This window comes from Schistocerca americana, chromosome 6 (assembly GCF_021461395.2).
Source record: "Schistocerca americana isolate TAMUIC-IGC-003095 chromosome 6, iqSchAmer2.1, whole genome shotgun sequence".
NCBI lineage: Eukaryota > Metazoa > Arthropoda > Insecta > Orthoptera > Acrididae > Schistocerca > Schistocerca americana.
In genome coordinates, this window is record NC_060124.1 from 40682313 (window position 1) to 40705547 (window position 23235).

Below are 23235 nucleotides of genomic sequence, written 5' to 3' on the forward strand. Positions count from 1 at the left end.
TATTGTTGAACTATGAAAGATGTGGTTGTAGTCAATTAATAATGGTACCAGATAGTGGTCAGGAATAGTCTTGGCATTCAGCACTTGATAATCACTGCATAGATGCCAGGTTCCACCTTTTTTTTAGGGGCTATGCATAATACTGATGTCCAATGACTGCACAATGGGCAAATAATTTGCTCATTCAATTTAAGATCAAATTTTGCTTTTGCTATTGTGAGGCATCCAGGTGCTAATCTGCAAGGGTAACATGACATAGGTGGTCCATCTGCAGTTTTGATGTGGTGGACAGTGTGATGCAACACCTGTTGTGGCACTCACAGTGGTCTAGTTAAGGCTGGAAAATCTTGCAAAATCACATGGTAAACTTCATCTACTACTGTACAAGCTTGATGCTACTGGTTCTAGTATGATGGTGATTTCCAGCAGCTGTCAAACCAGTAAGGCTATGCACAAGCCAGGCATCAGACATGTCAGACAAAAGTTTGAAATATGCTAAGAAGTAGGAAACTATTATTGCCTCACCCACATCCGCTACCATGAAGTTCCATGTTAACTGTCCATGCAGGACTAGATTCACATCCCCATGCTGCATATCATAAGTTGGCATTTCTGTATTGTTAGCTACTGCCAAGTTGACTGCCACACACAGCCTGCAGCTGCTGAGTGACTTCCTCAGTAAAATACTTATATCAGACCCTGTATCTATTAGGTATTTCCTTCCTGAGGACCAACCCATTACAAATAGGTACTGAAAATTGTGGCAGTCAGTGGTGCATACTAATGACCACTGACCCCATTTGGGAATATGCATGGGCTTGTACACATTTTCACCTGTTCACCATGTTTGTGGTGGTTCCAGCAAACAGTGGAGCCAGACTCTGATGCAGAATTTGAAGTGGAGTGACTCCTTGAACGTCTTAAGTTGGTTACACCCTCTACAGTGGCTTTTATTACCATGTGAAAGCACAGCTGCCATCTGTGCACTTAAGGGACCCACCTTGGCAGCTAGGGCATTATAATCGGCACACGACACAGTAGGGGTCATGGATGTATCACTGATGGAACAGTTACTGCACTGACCTGCGAGCACAGTGTGATAGCATCTTGAATGCAGTCAGCAAGTTCTGTGGCTACATCCATATCTGACCATGTGTGAGTGATGGCTTTTACCTAGGTTGACAGATGGTTGCTCCAAATTGTGTGTTGTCAGGAATGGTGTCAATGTCTGCTTTGCTGTGAAGATAGTGATGGTATTGTGGGAGCTTCCTGTAGCACATTTCTTCTTGAGTCAATACCTGGTGAATGTGATCTTCCTATAAAGCCACTATACAGTGCATAGCTCTGCTTTTAATCTGTCATAGGTGTTTTCTGTTGGAGGAGCTGAGTTTAGGAATATGGACAAGTCAAGGTATAATTTAATGAAAGACCATCAGAACTGCAAACAATGTATTCCAGTCAGTATGGTCAAAAGCTTTCTCCAAATCTACAAATGATATAAACATAGGTTCAGTATCTTCCTTAAGATAAGGCATTGGGTCAGTTTTGCCCCATGTATTCCTACATTTCTTGGAAAAATGATATGGAAATGATTAGAATAGCAATTCGCTGTGACAGGTGTAATGGCCACCAGAGTGCATTAGTGTTACTTGTGTCTAGTACTGTACTATACTGTACTGGCCTGGTATATAAAGGGTGTAAACAGCATCAGATGTTGAGTGATCTCTGTGAAGGACACAGACATGCTATGTAATCATGTGAGACTGTGTTATCAGCACCTAACATAGTTTGAAATGGGGGGCCTCATTGTGGGTCTCCACTTGGCCAACTGGTCTAATCATGCAGTATCCAGATTTGTGGGGCATTCATATGTGACAGTTGTTTGATGTTGGACTTCATGGGAATGTGAGGGCAGACATACTAGCTATCATGGTTCCAGTTGACTCTGTCTGACCACTACAATGGTTGATCGTCATGTGCACGAAGTGTATTGTAGCTCCTTCACGTCTGCACCTGCCATCCAAGAACAGGTAATGGACTTGCAGCAATAATGTGTGTCTTCCCACATGTTTGGTTGGAGACTGGTTGCAGCTGGATTATGGTATTACTCTGCCATATGTAGGCTGCCATTAACTTCTTAACAGAAATGGCTCCATTTGTAGTGGTGGCATGATCAGGAAGCATGGACTGCTGATGAGGGATATCCCACTGTACTCAGCCTTGAATTGTAGTCTGCATCAGCAAATATAATGGTGACCTGGGAAGAGGTCTATTTCTTCCAATGTTTTGAAGAGGCACAACTCTGCTACTCCTGGTGTCATGGAATGAGGAGCCATCTGGTATGACTTCAGGTCACAGCTAACAGTGACTGAGCGAACTCTGACAGCACAAGGTATGTCATAGCCTCATGTTACCTCTCATGCAACACTATTGTTGTACCATTTTTCAATAGGACAATGTTCATCTACAAATGGCACGTGTCACTTTGAGCTGTCTGCTTGACACTGAGGAACTCTCCCCGACAGAACATGTGTGGGATCAGTTTGGATATCAAGTACCAGTTACAATAATTGTGGGCCAGCTTACCTCAGGAAAAGATACAACTACTTTGACATACTTCCCAACCAAATTGGTGCATGCTTCCAGCTTACAGGGGAACAATGTCGTACTATTAAGTGGGCTCATACTACCACATTCTTTGTGAATTTGACTTGTATTGTAATCACAGAAATAACATTACATACCTTCTCAACCCATGTACGTTCATTTCATTTCCTCTTCTTCTGGGTGCTTCACTTTTATTGTCAGGCAGCGTATATCTTGCATACCACATAGAATACTTTTGCTGTGGAATGTTCTTTCATGGATCTCAATAATTCAAAGAGAATGTCTTCCATTCCAGATGCTTTACTTCTTCTCTGGTCTTTCAGATATCTGTCAAATACTTCTCACAATATCACATCCCCAATCTCATCTTAATCTACTTCCTCTTCCCTTTCTGAAATACTGTCTTCCTGATCTTTTATTGATACAGCCATATTCATAATTGCCAGCGGCACATCACTGATGTAAAAATTTTAGCCTCTTGCTGGTTGGTATACATTTGTACTGGTGTGGAAAGTTCTTAAGCAATCACAGATCAAGCAAGTGAGGTCAGTCACAGCACACAGGGGGTATTTATACTGATCTCTTCAGCAATCATTTTGGTATAGCTGAGGCCACGTGTTGGATCGCTGGGTGTGTGTTGTCAAATAGGCAGCACTTCTAGAATGGATCGATATTGTCTATTTGGTTGTGGATGGGCAGGTCACTGCATCCTGCCTGTTCAGGAGTGAAGTGACAGACTGTGCCTGTGGACATGTGCAATGGGCATCTTTCTGATTTTGATAAGCCTATTCATTCAGTCTGTTTAGACTGAGGCTCCTTGGTTTACTGACTGTCAGACTATATTTACTTGGTGGATTCCTTGTAATTCTACAATACTCCATGTGCTCTCTTGCGTTGATTTTAAAAGGGGCAGGAGTGCTGTGTTCACATGGTGGAATTATTAGTGGAAGTTATTTGCTCACCTAAGGTAACCATGTTGAAATGCACTCGGGGAACATTAAGGGTGTGTAGTCTTTAACTGTGTCTTTCATCTGTTGTAGAATCCTGTGCAAATTTGTTTGGTGCAAGAGAACAGGCAGGGTATTATGTACTGGTGGGGCTATTGTATCCCATGGGTGCTATGGAAATTTATCTTAAGACTGCTAAAAGTCTTTGCCCAGCTCTGACAACTCCCATCAAATTGCATACGCATGCACTCAGCAATGGGTTAGTAAAGTCTATTCTGTAACAAGTTCTGATCCCCTTGAGTTTCCTGTTCTGCTTATGCATTGTTTGTTAAACTTGGTTGGAAGCTGGTGAGTTTTGACTGGACACAGCTCATTGAAAGCCATTACTTACTTTTTTCCCCAATGATAAATTTCAATTGTCAGTTGCAAATAACGACTGAAATATATCCTGAAAAAATAATACTACAGTTGCTGAAAAAATCCTTAGTTTTTTATCACGGCACAGATTAAGAAGTTTTAATAGTTGGATGGCTGTATGATTTTAGAAAAAAAGTTAAATGTCTATTAATTCTGTGTGTTTCTCTGTATTTTATATATTTACTGTACAAAAATTTCTCAAAAGGGACGAAGCCTGAGGTCTGGGTTAAGTTCAAGTGGGAGCAATATTCGCCCCACTGATCAATTTCAAGGTTAATGATAGTTTGCTAACAGGTCTTCTTCTCAAATATTAATCTTGTCTATCTGTGTCCATTTGTATATTTAACTGTGTAAATATAATAGAGGGAAACATTCCATGTGGGAAAAATATATCTAAAAAAAGATGGTGTAACTTACCAAACGAAAGCATTGGTATGTTGATAGACACACTAACAAACACAAACACACACACACACAAAATTCAAGCTTTCGCAACCCGTGGTTGCTTCATCAGGAAAGAGGGAAGGAGAGGGAAAGACGAAAGGATGTGGGTTTTAAGGGAGAGGGTAACGAGTCATTCCAGTCCTGGGAGCAGAAAGACTTACCTTAGGGGGAAAAAGGGACAGGTATACATTCACTCGCGCGCCCGCACGCACACACACGCGCACACACGCACACATGCACACATATCCATCCGCGCGTATACAGGCACAAGCAGACATATAACTCTTTGCCTTTACATATGTCTGCTTGTGCCTGTGCCTGTGTGTGTGTGTGTGTGTGTGTGTGTGTGTGTGTGTGTGTGTGTGGTGAGGGGGGGCAGGGGGGGGGGCGTGCCCGCGAGTGTATACCTGTCCCTTTTTCCCCCTAAGGTAAGTCTTTCTGCTCCCAGGATTGGAATGACTCCTTACCCTCTCCCTTAAAACCCACATCCTTTAGTCTTTCCCTCTCCTTCCCTCTTTCCTGATGAAGCAATCGTGGGTTGTGAAAGCTTGAATTTTGTATGAGAGTTTGTGTTTGTTAGTGTCTCTATCAACATACCAACGCTTTTGTTTGGTAAGTTACACCATTTTTTTTTTTTTAGATATATAACTGTGTAAATAATTTCACAAGAAGGAGCAGTGCCCAAAGTCTGGGTTAAGATCAACTGGGAGCTACAATTACTCTGCTGACCAATTTCAAGGTTAATAATATTTTTTTGTTAATAGGGCTACAGCCCACGACTGAATATTAATTGGGTTTAATCCTGTCTATCTTGGTATTCTTAACTGTGCAAATAATTCAATGAAGGGGCAATGGCCTAGATCTCAGTCACATTTATGGGATGCTACACTTGCTCTGTTGACCATTTTCATAATTAATATTGTTTGTTAAAGTTTTAAGATTTAATAATGTTCCTTTCCTTAAGTTTCAATTATGTAGTTGAATGTTTTTAAAGGTTTTGATTAATGCAAGTTTAGCCAAGGATTTTGGTTTCAATATTTAATTATTAGTGTTTGTTAAAGTTTGCTTTAATACAGTAACTCCAAGCTTTGCTGATCGTTTTGCTGCATATTGTTAAGATCCCAAAGGGGCTTAAGTTTGATGTTCAAGAGTACTTCACTGAACTATGTTGCATTCATATCAGTGTATATCTGTGTAACATAAAAAAACAGTTGTTAAATAAACATTGTATTAAGGTGCTTTCCACTTCTGAACCATTGTGTTAATGTCTGACATGGTCCAAGGGTTGCTTCCAGTTCTCTATCCCTGTCCTGAAGGTCTCACTTATTATTCACACAAGTGCTACTCTTTTCTTTATGGATTTCATTAATTATCCTATAGGTGGCATATATCATCCCATAATCATGCATGCTTCCATGGCTTTACATTTCTCCTTTAGCCATTCCTGCTGTGGTGTTTTGCCTTTTCTGTCACTCGTTTTTGTCTGTTTCATTTGCTGCATTTTTATTGTAGACATTTGAAACACATTTCACAATTTGATAGCCTCAGTATTTGTACTGCTGTGGTGATTTTCCCACAAAGCTATTTTTCTATGTATTTATGAAACTACTATTGTGGATTATCCTGTTATTTTACAAGGTTAACAGCAAACTGATGTCACAGGTTTCTGCTAATGGCTGTAGGGCTCCGCAGCATGCTTAAAGTCTCCAGTGATGATATTGTCTATGATCCACTGCCAGTATACCACTCAGCTGGTGGTATACTTGGAGTTGGGCAGGCACTGTTGTATGGTACCTCAGTAGTCATTCGAAGGAAATTCTCTGCCAGTAATTACTGGTCTGACTGTATTAAATACAACTGTACGGTAAGTAAACAAAACTATAATGCCAAATTAAATTCTGAATTAATATATGACCCAGTTTATTTTTGTTGGTTGATACATCATCCATATACTGAACAGCAAGTAATATTTCAAATATTATAACAACACACTTTTTAAATTAGTAAAATTTTAGAATTCATTGAATGTATTTTAAGTACATACATCAAATTTCTTATATCTGATGTACTGTTAGAAAAACTTGTGCCTTTATGATATAAATGTCATTTTTCAGGTTTCTCAGTATATTGGGGAAATGTGTCGGTATCTGCTTTCTGTCCCAGAGAAACCAGAGGACAAGCAACATAAAGTTCGCCTTGCATTTGGAAATGGCCTGAGGCCACAAATATGGAAGAAGTTTGCAGAAAGATTTGGGATCTCACAAATTGGTGAATTCTATGGTGCTACAGAAGGAAACTCTAATTTAAGTTAGTAGTTATCACAATCATATTTGATGAATTTTAATAGTAAAATGGCACTATTACAAATAATTTTCAGTCTACAGAATCAAAAATGCAAAAGTGTCACAAAGTACTAACACTGTACATTAGTGATGACAAATACAATCTCTAGTAAAAAAAAAACTCCCCAGGGTAACATAAGAAATTACGTACACATACAACTCACAGTTTTGCCATCAGAATTAATTAATTCATTCACATGCAAGCAAAAGTAAGGGAAAGCGTTCACCCATCTGAAGCTGATGCCTACATACATGAAACAGCACAGGAATGTTACTAACTTTAAAAACTACTACTCTTTTCCCAGTTTAATTATACAGCCTCATGATCACTAATTAAATTGGAAAAAAAGGAATGGTAGCTCAAAAGTTAGTGACGTGTCTGTCCTGGAAATTTCCATCACTGTATATTCAGTCATCCTCATGCCACATAGATCTTATCTTGAGTAAGAACCATTATAAATGTGTAATGTGTCAAAACGTGCTTTAGCTTGGAGATTGTTACAATTAATGGCTTCTGTAGGCCTCCGTAACAACCAACTACTATTAACACTACTCGTGCTATATTATTTGTCAACAACAGCTTGTGTTCTCTCTTCACAATTAAAAATTTGCAATCATGGTATATAACTAATAGAAAAGTTTCTATTTTGAAAATGATGCTGCTTTTCATGTTACAATAGTCATCTGCAGTTCAACTCTGCTCAACTACAATCGACGTAGGTGCAACCAAGAAACAGACAGGCAGATCATTTATACAAAGGGTGGTTTATAACATACAACAATTAAATTTTGTTTTTATATCTGGTGTCCTCCAACAACCCACATTATTATTAGACACAATTCCCCACCACAAGACTAAATAATTCTTATTATTATTTATTTAGCACATGGCTAATACAGACATACCATAAAATTAAATTACATATACATATTTACACACAAGAAACTTAAGTTTGGCTTTACAACTGAATATCCAGTCCATCAATCCGGCACACTGCATCTGGATTTGATAGCAGGAAGTCCTCTTTGGCACCGTGATAGGCTCAAATCCTGCATTCACTGACAATGTGGTGAACAGTCTGGTATGGAGAACTGCAGTCACAGGCTGGATTAGGCAGCTTCTTCCACTTAAGGGTTTGAAACCCTTAGCAACCATGTCAGCAGCATTGCATAGAGTTGGGAGGGATGATTTCAGTCTCTTATGATTTAAAGGGAGCACGTCACTATGCACAGGTAGGTTAGAATTCCTGGAGATGTTGTGGAATTCCCTCATAGGCCAGTACATCTGCGTAGATCAGGAGGCAATTATGTTGGTTAACAGTGGAAGCCAATAAACTGGGGTAGATCTGATTGTCCCAGATATTATGTGCATTGTCATATTCAGCTGGGTGTCAACAAGCCTTATATGGTGACTATTCATCCAAACAGGTGCAAAATGCCAATTCAACAATTCATATAATTCATCTTTGTGTTCTAGACTGGGATCCTGAGTCAATGCAGAAATCATTTTTGTACCTATCATTGTCATTTGTATTGCAGTTCATTAACAGAGACTTATTATTTTTCACAAATATCAATAAAGAGTAAATGTACTAAGATACTCCACTCTCACACAAGCATCTCTAGATGATGATGAATAATTTACAGTTCGACAAACTGCCTATTTGCTTCTGTCTCAGGTTCTTCAGATGAACATTGGCCGAAGAACCCAAAACAGAAGCAAATAGGCAATTTGTTGACAAATGGCCACAAAAGCCTTAACAATTTTGAATTTACAGTCCATCTATTTCTGCTGTTATCTCTATTCTGCTGTAGGCTGCATTTCTAATAAAGCAAATTATCAAATTGACACACAATCATGTAGTAGTAAAGTATATAAATGTTTGCAACATTTGATTTTCAAGTAATTCATAAAATAATAACCAGCTTTCAAGTTATGGAGAAACTAGTATAAACACTAAAGAAACAACAATTGTTCAAGAAATAGTGCACGTATGGTGACCAGGTCACACAATGGCCATATTAAAAACCCAAACACTGTACACATGCCAAGTGCCAGAAAGAGATTGAAAATCAAACCACAGTGGCAGCACTAGTTTGAACAATCAAATACTTGGGTAGTTCAAAGGTAGTACACTGCATCGATACTAGATTCTGGTGGTCGATGACTGTCACAGAGGCCCTCCCCCCCCCCCCCCCCTTGCCTAGTGCAGAGCACAGGGAGAGATAGTGAGGTAGGTTGGCATGGCACTCAGTCTGTGGTCATGTCTGAAGATGCCCCTGTAAGTGTAGAGCCTGTTAATGATGAAGTGTCATTGCCTTATTGGTGAGCAAAGCGGGCGACCGAACCAGCATCAGGCAGCTTGGTGATGCAGAGGCATGGTGCGCCATGAATAGCAAGCGAATAGAGGGGTGGCCATCATCGTCAACTGAGGTGGTGATGGCTGTCTCCTTGCATCTGGAGGAATTGCAAACGTGTTAAGGAGCATGATGTGGGTGCACGAATTGTCCAGTGTGCATGGAGGGGCATGCAGGATGAACAGTGTGCCATCGCATAGTCGCAGGGAGAGGTCCTTGATGGGAAAGGATGACATGTCAATGTGGAAGACGGCAATGCAGGTGTTGTCAGTCAGTGGAGTCATTGGTGTGGGGGTAAGGTGAGGGGAATCCTTCAGATGCAATCTCCGAGCTGGGTGGAGGACACAAAGCACTAGCATTACATGAATTGTCATAGGCACTATCACAGCCTAAATGAGAGCTCGGCTCATTAGGAGCACTGGGAGTGAGGGATCACGTGGAAGAGGGATCGGGGGGGGGGGGGGGGGGGGGGGGAGAGTTGTCCAAGTTTGCATCTTCATTGAGCTGCCAAGCTGGTTTGAGACGCGAGACACACTGTTTGTTTTCTGCTGTGAAGCAGAATGTGAAAGATTTGCGGCGAGTGGTGTAATACTTTATTTATTAGGGGGGAAGTGTTGGACGCACTCTACTAATGTCAGAAGTTCGGAATGCACAGGAGGGTTGGAGTCCTTGATGAATTGTGCTGGAAAGACTAGAGGTTCCTTGTACAATAAGTTGGCTAGGAAGGCTTTTAAATCCTCTTTGTAGGCTGTATGGACACCAAGCAGGACCCAGGGGAGAGCCGTGATGTGTCGTGGAACATCAGTGTAGTTTTTAAAGTGCGGTGCCAGCGTTCAACCAACCCATTGCTCTGTTGTACACATTTTGTTTGCACCATACAAGTCACTCTTCTTGGAGAAAAGAACAGCTTGAAATTGTCATCCCCGATCCATCATGACTGAAGATGGACAGCCAAACTGGGTGATTCAAGAGGCAAAAAAGGTCCATGTGACAGAGTCGTCTGTTATATGTGTCAGAGGAATGGCCTCAACCCACCGACTAACACAGTCGATGATATACAGAATGTATTGAAAGCCCTTTGACGGGGGAAGTGGGCTGATCAGGTTGGGATGTATGTGATGGAACCAGCCTTTAGGAATGTCAAACGAGCCCAATGGTGGGTATGCATGGTGACCGACCTTGGAGCATTGGCAGGGTACACATGTATGGGTCCAGTTTTTTAAGTCTGTCATTACTCCTGTCCATACAAAACACAGGGGGGGGGAGGGGGGGGAGGGAGAGCTGTGCCTCTGGAAATGTCACAGATGACTCGTAGGGAAGAGCTCGGAATTTGACAAGGCTCAATTGTGAGTGAGGTAGACTAACTGTGCAGTAACTGCTGTATGACATCATCTGTCTGTTGCTGGGCCATTAGTTTGTCAGAGTCCCAAGAGAACAAAATCGTACCAACTTGTGACACGTATTCGGTGATGGTGTTGTCCACACCCTCGATGTAACAGACAGCGATGGTGAATTGTTATACTTGGTCCATATGTCAGAAGCATCGGGGAGGAAGGTCAACTGTAAGGTTACACAATGCATCGGCCAATGGCTTGTGGTCCATTATATAGGCACTGACCTATCCTCAATGTCCTTGTGGAAATATCAAACTGCTTTGTAAATCGCAATAAGTTGTCAGTCAAAAGTGGACCATTTACGCTGGGAGGCAGACAACTTTTGTGAGAAGAAACAAAGTGATTGTGTGTAAACCCTTGACCTGCTGAAGAAGCATGGCGCCGATGGTTGTGTCACTTGCGTCCGCTGTGATCGATATTGGAACATCAGAGACCTGGATGTGCGAGAACGACAGCAATCGCAAGTGCAGATTTTAACATGTCAAACATGCATTGCATGTCACCACACCAAGGGACGAAACTGTTCTTCCCACAAATGCATCAGTCAACAGTGCTTGCACGGATGCAGTACGCAGGATGTGTCCCTTGAAAATGTTTATCGTACCTAGGAAACAGTGTAGATTGTGTTAAGTCTCAGGCAGAGGAAGGGCATGGATAATGGCAACTCTTTCCAATGTGGGGCAGACCCCTCCCGAGGAGACAGTATAGCCTAGGAGTGTCACACTAGCAGCTCACAGCTGCCATTTATCATCACTGATCATGACCCATTCTCGGCAGATATGTTAAGGGCTCTTGGAAGATGTTGTTTGTGCTCCTCAGAGGTATCTGATGAAATAATTATGTCGCCTAGATGTGCATAACAGTACGGGAGCAAGTACAGTATGGAATCAATAAAATGTTGCCAGGTCTGTGCAGCGTTCTTTGTCATACGACATGCATCAGCACTCAGTCTGAAAGGGGTGACTATTGCAGTCTTTGGGATGTTGCCCTTACGAATTGGGATCTGATGGTTCGCTTTCAAATGATCTATCACACTAAATACCCACGCACTGTGGAGGTATTGGGCAAAATCCTGTATGGTTGGTATGGGCATTCAGTTGTTGGTAGTCACCACACAAACGAAATAAACCACTGTTATTAGGAACTAAGTGGATTGTGAGGACCAATTACTGTTGGATGGGTGAACAAAACTGGAGTCTAGCAGTTCTTGTACTGTGGCTTTTGTGTGCTGCAATGTTGTGGTGTTAAGGTGTTGAACATTGTGGTGTACTGGGGGCTTTCCATGGTGTTCAATCAGTGGCAAGTACCGTCAATAATAGCACCTACCACCAATGGGATTCCTTGAACAACAACAATGGTGGTAGACATGGAACACTCACGACACTAGAGGCTCGAATGTCACTGATCTGTGGGTGTAGGCGTCACTGCAAGGGTGTCTGCAATGTATGTGCCATGATGGTATCAGCACGGTCATGTCCCCACAGTGTGGCCGCATACTCTGCTGCCTCGAGTGTGTATGTGTCAGGTCAGCTAATGTGGCAGCAATCAGCTGTTGAAGACGCATGTTCTCAGTGTGAAGGTTGGCGGTCTCGTGACACTGAGATGTTAGGCGGGCCAGGTCGATGGTGAGCTGTGCAGAGGGGCAGGCACATTTTATTGCAGTACCAGATAGGGCATCACAGTGTGTGGTAGGGTGGTAGCAAAGACCCCTGATGTCTGGCTGATGGTAGCGTGGTGCAAGAGGGCCACTGCTTCGAGATCTGGTAAGAACCCCAAGTAGCGTAAAAGATCTGTGCCAATAATGGAGCAGTCGACATCTGCAATGCAGAACATACAGGTACAGCGTAAAGCAAACGAGAGATACGGTTGAAGTTTGGCCAAGCCATGGACATGAATTGCAGAATTGCCTGGAGTGGTATAGCAAATGGCAAGAGCACAGGCAGAATGCTCGAACTGGGAATGACACTAGTGTCGGTCCCTGTGTCTATGAGGGAACAGTGTGCAGATTCTGTCATAGATGTATAGTTTGCCAGCATGATGGGTGGCAAGAATGGTTGGCCGAGGTTGTGGTCGGCACCCTAAAGTCTTGGTGTGAGCCATGGCACCTGCTCAGACTCATACTTTACGTTTGGTAGAATGCGCAGCATCTCCAAACATAATTATGTACCAACATAGTGGTTATGTTGTGTGCGGTGCCTGGCCCGGTTAGCTGGTGGTGTGGGTGGGGAATTGTGTTGCGGCGGAGGAATGGCTGTGGTAGCTGGGTGAGAAGTGGCAGCAGGTACAGTGGTCTGGCCACCAGGTGGCATCTTCAGCTGCTGTTGCATGCTGCACACCCAACCTCTGCCTGCCGGCCAATGAAACACAGGGGTGGGGGATGGTGCAGTGCTACCAATTTCTGGCATACCCAAAAAACAGGGCGACATGCACTGGCATTTGTTTAATGATGCCGTATGCCTTGTCCACCAGGTGCAGTGTTTCTTCCAGCCAACAGATGTAGCTGAAGATCTGACGACAATTTCAAGAGCTACAGCGACCAGAGTACAAGGTGGGGAGTTCGGCCATGCCAATCTGAGCTCTTTCAGTGGCACCAAAGTTGCACTGGTGTATGGCCCCTATAGAACTCCATGGATAATAGAGTGGGTGGCTTCTGCTCTTGTGGTTACGTATTTTTGCTGACTTGGTGGCATTAGCAATAGATGGCTGACCATATCAGGCTCATTGTGTACATGGCTCATCAAACAGACGAAGTGTGCGTCGACTCCCGACATGCCGTGAATGTTCAGGATGTTATCCACCAGCACGAACCATGTTTTAAGGTTGTCCTATTGAAGTTGTGGAAGCTTTGGAAACCGCCCGAGAGGCGGCTGCTGTACCATCGTTGGAAGGTGGTGGTGGTGGTGGTGGTGGTGGTGGTGGTGGTGGTGGTGGTGGTGGTAGAGGGACCCAGAAACTGGCATACAATCTGTCTGTAATGCAGCGCACATAAAGATGTGTCCACATGACACACAGAGCACTGGAGGTGTGGGAGAAAACGTGGTAGGTGCAGGCATTGTGGTTGGTGCAAACGCAGTTGCAGGTTGTTGATGTGGGAACACGACATGCGAGTCGGGGCAAAGTACATGCTCATGTGACAAGCTGGCAGGATATGTGTTCCCTTCAAATGTTATGCGGCACTGCAGCAAAGGTAGTTCTTATTTCAGGTGTGTTACAAAGTCTGGGAACTGCCGCACATGTAGACATGGGGCAGTCTGTGTGCGCCACCGCTCATGGATGGTACTGGTTAGATTATGTTACGCTGGCACGGGAACACACAGGCATGAATATGCACTCAGAACTGTCAATGTCTGAACCCTGACTGCTCATTGGTGAAAGAGACTGTAGACAAACACACAGCCACTTCTGGCTCACACGCCATGTGGAGTTCCATTATTACTTTATGGTGCATGAATAATACTAAATGACTAGCAAAAACAGGTACACAGTCATATTGAAAAAGTCTGGAGTTACCACTATGGGGAACCAGTCATACAACTGTCGTATTAAAAACCTGAACACAACTTTATATATAAACTCTTTATTTATTAACAACATTGAACAAAGTACACCATCACATGCCAAGTGCCAGAAGAAGGCTGAAGAACAAACCGCAATGGTGGCACTAGTTTGAATAGTCAAGGATTTTGGTAGTTCAAAGGTAGCACACTGCTTTGACACTCAAATCTGGTGGTCTATGACTGCCACACATGCAACAAAAAATGATGCAAGAAAGGCAACCTGAATAATCTGTGATAAGTCATAGCATTATAACAATACTGAAACAGGATGAATCTCCAGGTTTTTGTTACATCACATAGTTTCGTTCACGCTGGAAGACAACAAATAATCATAAAACTTGCATCATTGAAATATTCCCAGAAAAAGAAATAAAAAGCAGCAGAAGGCAATTTCGTAATTTTTTACACATGGATTAAAAATTATTGTTAGTGTTCTAGATTCGGGTGAAGATTTAACACACAAACTATATTGTTATTAAATAATGATGGTGTTCTAAATATCTATCTTTGATTATACCTGAGAATGGAAATAATAAAAATAAGTGGGTAAGGGAAATGTGTTATTTGACAGTTAAAAACACTAAACCTTTCTGGGTAATAAGATCACAAATAAAACAAAAATCAGTATATACAGAACATCAGTAGAAAGCATATGTATATATGGGAGACAAGTTTGTGAAATAAGAAACAGAGAAAGAGAGAAACTGCTATGCATGGAAATGGATTACTGGAGACGAAATTCTGAAGTCACAAAATTAGCAACATCAGAAATGAAGAAACCAGAAAAACTATGGAAGTGCAAGGGAACATCATGGTAGATACTGAAAAGTAGAGGTTACTGTACAGCCATTCATAATAAATGGAGGATAAAACATGTCGATGTGTGTAATAGGCAATTGCAACACTTCAGACATGTGATGTGTGCATTTTACAACATGATGCTGTGTCCATAACAATGTAGACTGAGTTTATGCTATTTTTGGACAGCTAGTGTATTTCATTTAGAAATAAACCACCTTTGTAACTGAATGGTTGGTGCTGCTGCTTTTGGTGTGGAAGAATTCATGTTAAGTTCCCAGTAGCTCTCAAATTTTTTGAGGTAGGAAGGTCTGGAATAAGGTCCATTAAGCCTTGAAAGGCCATATGAGGAGCTGCTTGAAGAAAAAAGCAGCAGCAACATCACAATTTATCTACTGATGAAAATGGCAGGAGGGATTGGCAACTTGCTGATCTCGTTTTCCTCAATAATAGATGGCTCCTTGTACCATCTGGCAGGCAGCAGTCAGCCAGCCAGAACAGGTCTAAGGTCCAATCCATGAGTGGTGTCTACATTTCACTATAGAAATTAATGAGCATCTGTTTATTGAAACTCTGGTTGCAGAATTTATTGACATATGTGTAAATAAAACACACTCAGTATATTTGTGAGTTATTCAAAATGCACAGTTTGGTTTACTTAATCATCTTGACAAGTAGATGCATTGTAAGAATATTTTCTATACTTCCATCACCTGATGTTTTATGATTTAATCTTCTCAACTAACATGCAATGTGCAAAAAATTTATAAAATATATATTCTGAAATGTGATGAATAGGAATTTTATGGAAAGCTAATATCCAAATGCCAGGCAGAGACATTGAGAATTTTCACATTCTTAAGGCTAAATGCTAAAATACTCTTGATGACATTTGCAACTAACTGTAGAATCCAGTTTCATATGTGCTGTTAGATGTATACAGGGTGCTCTGAAATTCGTCTTACCTACTTCTAGAATGTGTAGAGGGCATGGAGTAGACAATATTTTGAATTGGAATCCATGCCTAAAAACTTAACATTTTTATGCTACAACTGTTTGAAAACACTTTTGCTAGGTAGATATGCAACAAGGTAGTCATGGGGGGGGGGGGGGGGGGGGGGTGTTTAACATCGAATCAGCTGATATCATTTGATATCTATCCTACTGCTTTGACCTCTTACAAGCCTCATTCACATGTCTATGTGTGTTAGAGCAGCATGGTTGAGTACACATTTGCAGAATGCACTGACATGATCCTTCTGTATGGCGAAGCTCATGGTAATGGGTGAGCTGCTCATCTCCTTTATCAAGATTGTTTCCACAGTGAGTTGAGTCAATTGCATACCATTTTTGTAACACTTACACCATGACTTTGAGAAAGGGTTGCCTTCACCATCAGCAGTCACGACTCAAGTGTTCAAAGGAGACACCACTCACCCAAACTGCAAGAAGCCATACTGCACCAGGTGCAATAGAACTTGTGTACCACATCACCATTTGTAGGTACAATGTGTGCACTGAACTTATTGATCGCCACATCGAACCTTCTTGTAGTGGATCAGAATGCTAACCCTCCTTTTAAAAGGACAAAAATGGTTAACTGCAAACAACAGTGTTTGTGAAATTTGATGAAGTTTCCTTAAATCACTGTAGCATGGAAATAGTATGCTTCTGAACTTTGTTTCCAGTTTAAAATATTATCTACTCGGTCCTTCTACATCTCCTAGAATTTGTAAGAGGAATTTTAGAGCACCTTGTATATCTGTACAAAAGGTAGTAATGTAATTTCCTCACAGAATTTTTATTCTTTTGTAGGCTTTGGTGTGAAGATCTTTCTGAAAGTGCCAGGAAATTGAGTCTACCCATAAATCAGAAAAAAGCTATTTCTGCATATTACTGGAGTAATTGGATTTCTAGAAATAAACATGAGTCCTCTTAGTGAAATAAACATACAGTAAACACACAACAGACCACCATTAGTGTCGCATACATAAGCAGCTTACAATCTTTGATTCTGCCTACTAATGTAAGGTAGTCAAGGGAGACGAAAATTTAATAGTCATGGGTGACTGGAATTAGAGTGTAGGAAAAGGGAGAGAAGGAAAAATAGTGGGTGAATATGGATTGGGGGAGAGAAATGAAAGAGGAAGCCGTCTGGTAGAATTTTGCACAGAGCATAACTTAATCCTAGCTAACACTTGGCTCAAGAATCATAAAAGAAAGTTGTATATATGGAAGAATCCTGGAGATACTACAAGGTATCAGATAGATTATATAATGGTAAGACAGAGATTTAGGAACCAGGTTTTAAATTGTAAGATACTTCCAGGGGCAGATGTGGACTCTGAGCACAATCTATTGGTTATGAACTGTAGATTAAAACTGAATAAACTGCAAAAAGGTGGGAATTTAAGGAGATGGGACCTGGATAAACTGAAAGAACCAGAGGTTGTACAGAGTTTCAGGGAGAGCATAAGGGAACAACTGACAGGAATGGGGGAAGAAATACAGTAGAAGAAGAATGGGCAGCTCTGAGGGATGAAGTAGTGAAGGCAGCAGAGGGTCAAGTAGGTAAAAAGATGAGGGGTAGTAGAAATCCTTGGGTAACAGAAGAAATATTGAATTCAGTTGATGAAAGGAGAAAATATAAAAATGCAGTAAATGAAGCAGGCAAAAGGGAATACAAATGTCTCAAAAATGAGATCGACAGGAAATGCAAAATGGCTAAGCAGGGATGGCTACAGGACAAATGTAAGGATGTAGAGGCGTATCTCACTAGGGGTAAGATAGATACTTCTTCTTCTTCTTCTTCTTCAGTAGCTCTACAGCCCTTGGTGAGCCTTGGCTTCTTCAACAATCTTCCTCCACACTTCTCGGTTATTTGCTGCTCTTTTCCACCCCCGGACTCCCATATTGCTGATATCCATTATTACCTCATCGATCCATCTTCTTCTAGGTCTCCCTTTTCGCCTAACTGAATGGATCATACCTTTCATCATTTTCTTTGGCATTCTATCCTCTGCCATTCTCTCCAAGTGTCCTAGCCATCGTATTCGCTGTGATTTAACAAATTTTACTATGTCCCTGCCTTGTATTAACTCCTGTAATTCAGCATTGTAGCGTATTCTCCAGCCTTCTTCCTCCCTTATTGGCCCATAGATTTTGCGTAGTATTTTCCGCTCAACGCTTCTTAGAGCATTTTTATCGTGTTCTGTCAATGTCCATACCTCTGAGCCGTATGTGATAACTGGGCGGACTAGGGAATTATATATTAGCAATTTAGTTTTTCTTGTAACAAGGCTACTTTTGAAAAGCTGCATATTTGCAAAGTAAGCTCTGTTTCCTGCTTGTATTCTTTCCCTTATAGCCTTTCCAATACTGTTATCATTTGTTATTAGGGCTCCCAAATAGTTAAAAGAGGACACTCCATTGAAGCATTTCCCATTGATGTTTAGGTTTTTAGGGGTTCTTCTGGCCTCAGATTGTGACATTACCATATATTTTGTTTTGTTTACATTTACTATGAGGCCAATTTTTAAGGCTTCTGTTTCCATTGCCCGGTATGTTTCTAGGAGTGTATTGGTATTTCTTCCTACTATAGCAATGTCATCAGCGTATGCACATATCTGGCTAGTTTTCATAAATATGGTGCCTCTTTTGTTGATTTTATTTACTGCACTATGCAGGGCAATGTTGAATAGGACAGTGGAGAGGCTATCCCCTTGCTTCACACCTTTATTAAAGTCAAAGCTCTCACTTGTTCTGCTAAGGACCTTTACTTTTGCTCTTGTCTCTGTCATTGTCATTCTGATTAGTCTTACTAATTTAGCACATATACCAACTTCTTTCAGTACTCTGTATAGTTCGGTAAGATAGATACTGCCTACAGGAAAATTAAAGAGACCTTTGGAGAAAAGAGAGCCACTTGTATGAATATCAAGAGCTCAGATGGAAACCCAGTTCTAAGCAAAGAAGGGAAAGCAGAAAGGTGGAAGGAGTATATAGAGGGTCTATACAAGGGCGATGTACTTGAGGACAATATTATGGAAATGGAAGAAGATGAAATGGGAGATATCACACTGTGTGAAGAGTTTGACAAAGCACTGAAAGACCTGAGTCGAAACAAGGCCCCAGGAGTAGACAACATTCCATTGGAAGTACTGACGGCCTTGGGAGAGCCAGTCCTGACAAAACTCGACCATCTAGTGAGCAAGATGTATGAGACAGGCGAAATACCCTCAGACTTCAAGAATAATATAATAATTCCAATCCCAAAGAAAGCAGGTGTTGACAGATGTGAAAATTACCGAACTATTAGTTTAATAAGCCACGGCTGCAAAATACTAACGCATATTCTTTACAGACGAATGGAAAAACTGGTAGAAGCCGACCTCAGCGAAGATCAGTTTGGATTCAGCAGAAATGTTGGAACACGTGAGGCAATACCGACCATATGACTTATCTTAGAAAATAGATTAAGGAAAGGCAAACCTACGTTTCTAGCATTTGTAGACTTAGAGAAAGCTTTTGACAATGTTGACTGGAATACTCTCTTTCAAATTCTGAAGGTGGCAAGGGTTAAATACAGGGAGCGAAAGGCTATTTACAATTTGTACAGAAACCAGATGGCAGTTATAAGAGTTGAGGGACATGAAAGGGAAGCAGTGGTTGGGAAGGGAGTGAGACAGGGTTTTAGCCTGTCCCCGATGATATTCGATCTCTATACTGAGCAAGCAGTGAAGGAAACAAAAGAAAAATTTGGAGTAGGTATTAAAATCCATGGAGAAGAAATAAAAACTTTGAGGTTGGCCGATGACATTGTAATTCTGTCAGAGACAGCAAAGGACTTGGAAGAGCAGTTGAAGGGAATGGACAGTGTCTTGAAAGGAGGATATAAGATGAACATCAACAAAAGCAAAATGAGGATAATGGAATGTAGTCAAATTAAATTGGGTGATGCTGAGGGGATTAAATTAGGAAATGAGACACTTAAAGTAGTAAAGGAGTTTTGCTATTTAGGGAGTAAAATAACTGATGATGGTCGAAGTAGAGAGGATATAAAACGTAGACTGGCAATGGCAAGGAAACCGTTTCTGAAGGAGAGAAGTTTGTTAACATCGAGTATAGATTTAAGTGTCAGGAAGTCGTTTCTGAAAGTATTTGTATGGAGTGTAGCCATGTATGGAAGTGAAACATGGACGATAACTAGTTTGGACAAGAAGAGGATAGAGGCTTTCGAAATGTGGTGCTACAGAAGAATGCTGAAGATTAGATGGGTAGATCACATAACTAATGAGTAGGTACTGAATAGAATTGGGGAGAAGAGGAGTTTGTGGCACAACTTGACAAGAAGAAGGGACCGGTTGGTAGGGCATGTTCTGAGGTATCAAGGGATCACAAATTTAGCATTAGAGGGCAGCGTGGAGGGTAAAAATCGTAGAGGGATACCAAGGGATAAATACACTAAGCAGATTCAGAAGGATGTAGGTTGAAGTGCGTACTGGGAGATGAAGCTTGCATAGGATAGAGTAGCATGGAGAGCTGCATCAAACCAGTCTCAGGACTGAAGACCACAACAACAACAACAACAGCCTCAAGTATCTACGGCCGTTCAATGTGTCAGGTGTGGTGATAATAACTAATAAATTATATACAAGAAACATGCTTCTTGAATCTATCCGTTAGTGAAAACCGTATTAAAATACCCACAGTGGATCCTAAGATTAGCTGTGATATACAGGCAGAAAAACGGGCCAGAGGATTTTATTTTGTGATATGAATAGATCCATGAGGTTTACCATCCTTCCATCAAACTGTTGCAAGAATATTGTTCCAGTTTTATTTGAAATCTTTCTGTCGGTATGGGAACCGTAGTCATCCAGTCAAGTATGCTGAGATTATTGGCAGTAATGCTGACGTTATAGACTAAACGTTGGCATAACTTCATGGAATAACAACTAAGATAGTGTTAGGTGCCAGGAAGGCAATCCCTGTCCCGCTCTCCAGATAAAGATCTTCCGTGGTAAGGCGATTGCAGCGACAGTTCCCGTAGAAGGACGCGGCTGATTTCCTTCCACATATTTCTTCATGACCGCATCGCCGGCGGAACATTGAACCCCAATCTACCTTTCTCTCTCTCTCTCTCTCTCTCTCTCTCTCTCTCTCTCTCTCTCTCTCTCTCTCTCTCTCTCTCTCTCTCCAGCAAATTCGAACTGTGGACACATGTTGTGTACCTGCAATGGACAGATGTATGCCAATGTGCCTGTAATAAACAATAGGGGCAAAGTCTTTGAAGTCCAGACAGTCGTGGATGACACAGGATCTGAAACTGATCATAGCAAAGTAGAAGCAGAATTGTTAAACTGTTTTCAAGTGTTCTTTTACAAATGAGTATTGAGTTCTGACCCAGTTAAAATTGCACATAATTGCAAAAATGTGAGATATAGATATTAGTGTAACACTAGTAAAAAGCTTAAATTGCTAAAACTGTGTGAAGCTCAAGCGTGCGATGGAATCCTCTACAGATACTATTCGGAATTAGCCTCTAGCCTATCGTCGATCCCACGAACCACAACACTATGCCCGATAACTGAAAGAAAGCACAGGTAACAACGTCATAAAATCATTACTGACTCGGTCTCTGCTTCATTATGATTAAATTTCTACCGACTTCTGAAGTGTGGGCTGTGACGGCAAAAGGTGCTCGATGTCCGTGTGATCTGTGATCTTGGGAAGATAGAAAGACAGTGTTTAGCAGACACCGCAGTCGATCGTCTCAACTCAGCGGTGCGTAGATCCTGGATGAAACATTTGCCCTCGTAAATGACAACTGCAACGCTGTTCTAGACTTTCATTTTTAGTTTTACGAGCAGGAAGGCGGTGTTGGACAATTCATCTCTTAAACCCACAAATCCTCAGTTATCTAAGGGGTATTTTCAAAGTTAAATGGACTTTGTATTTATGTATTTCCCACCAGCAACAAAGGACTGGGAATTCCACAGAACACTGTTATCACTCCATAGATTCCACGTCGTATGAAAGCTGTCACTCGATGCAGTCAAAGAATAAGCCAGCCAGGTGGTTCCTCATCAAAACATTATGTAAAGTCTCAGAAAGTTGTATCATCTGTTTAGCACATACTTGTCTCCTGTGTTTGAAACTGTCAACATTCATATCACTACGTTGTAACAAAGCTGATACGTTGCTAACGTAGCACGTTTAGTCTGCCGTCAAATGGCCATTAACTAAAAGATAGCTAGAGGTGCTTAGGAAATTACCAATGTGAAACCTATGCCTACTGCGGCGACGGCTGTTGTGAGTGAAGAGCCGAACCAAGGCTGGAATTCTCTGGGAAAGTTCAGCAGTTTCATGACCAGACTAACTTACAGAACAGTCCTTCAATTGAAATAAACAGTCGCTTTTTCACACAATTTGCGAAAGTTAATTGCTGGTCAGGGATGCTTCTTAAGGATTCCTTCTGTGGTCTGCAGTAATCATTACTTCTAGTAATTGGCTGGAAATTTGTGGCTAATTGCAGCTTCGTTTTAAAGCGTTTGCTGCACGCTAAACAGATGAGAACAAAAGATCAGTCATGTGTAAATTTGTCATTACAAAGAACCTGAACAATAGTGATACGTCAGTCATAATAATGAATGAGAGTCTAGTACCGTAATCTCTGTAGTGCTTGATAATGGTGTTAATAAGAAGTTACCTCGTCTTTGTTAACAATTTTATTAGGAAGCAAAGCTCTGTTCCTCAATACATTGCTAACACAGTATCTTTGATCAGTAGCGGAACTGGAACTGACTGCAAAACAATGGTGAGATATGGTTTAAACTTGCGGATAGCCGGCCGGAGTGGCCGAGCGATTCTAGGCGCTACAGTCTGAAACCGCGCGACTGCTACAGTCGCAGGTTCGAATCCTGCCTCGGGCGTGGATGTGTGTGTTGTCCTTAGGTTAGTTAGTTCTAGATTTGCCTCACACTCATGAAGTCAATTCTTTATGTTGATATCCACTTGATGTCATACGCAATTAAATGAATGTATGAACTGCAAATGTAGTATGCAGTCAAATAAATTAATTTTGGGACATCAATATGTTGCTTAATGGTATTCTGAATGTGAACATCTTTCATTATATTGAAGCTGTGCAGTACTGTCTAAAAAACAAAAAGCAAACCTATAGGTAGAACTTGGGCATTTAAAAACTGCAAATTCACTATGCTAATCCATAAATATTGCTTCAAATCATTTACAAGGAGTTGTTTCAGTCACTGATGTTGAACCTGGCCATACAAAATAGTGTTAACAATGAAAAATATGTAGCTGAATATCTTATCGCATCGTATCGACTCTACTTACGATGGAAGAG

At 41.3% G+C, this 23235-nt stretch overlaps 1 protein-coding gene across 1 annotated transcript in view; it reads left to right on the top strand.

Annotated features, from left to right (window-relative positions):
- Window positions 1-23235, top strand: part of LOC124619214 (long-chain fatty acid transport protein 1-like) — a 163760-nt gene that overhangs the window by 105332 nt on the left and 35193 nt on the right. The window contains exons 5-6 of the mRNA XM_047145434.1: window positions 6078-6279; window positions 6530-6722. Of these exons, the coding sequence (XP_047001390.1) occupies window positions 6078-6279; window positions 6530-6722 (395 nt within the window). The remainder of the gene's footprint in view (window positions 1-6077; window positions 6280-6529; window positions 6723-23235) is intronic.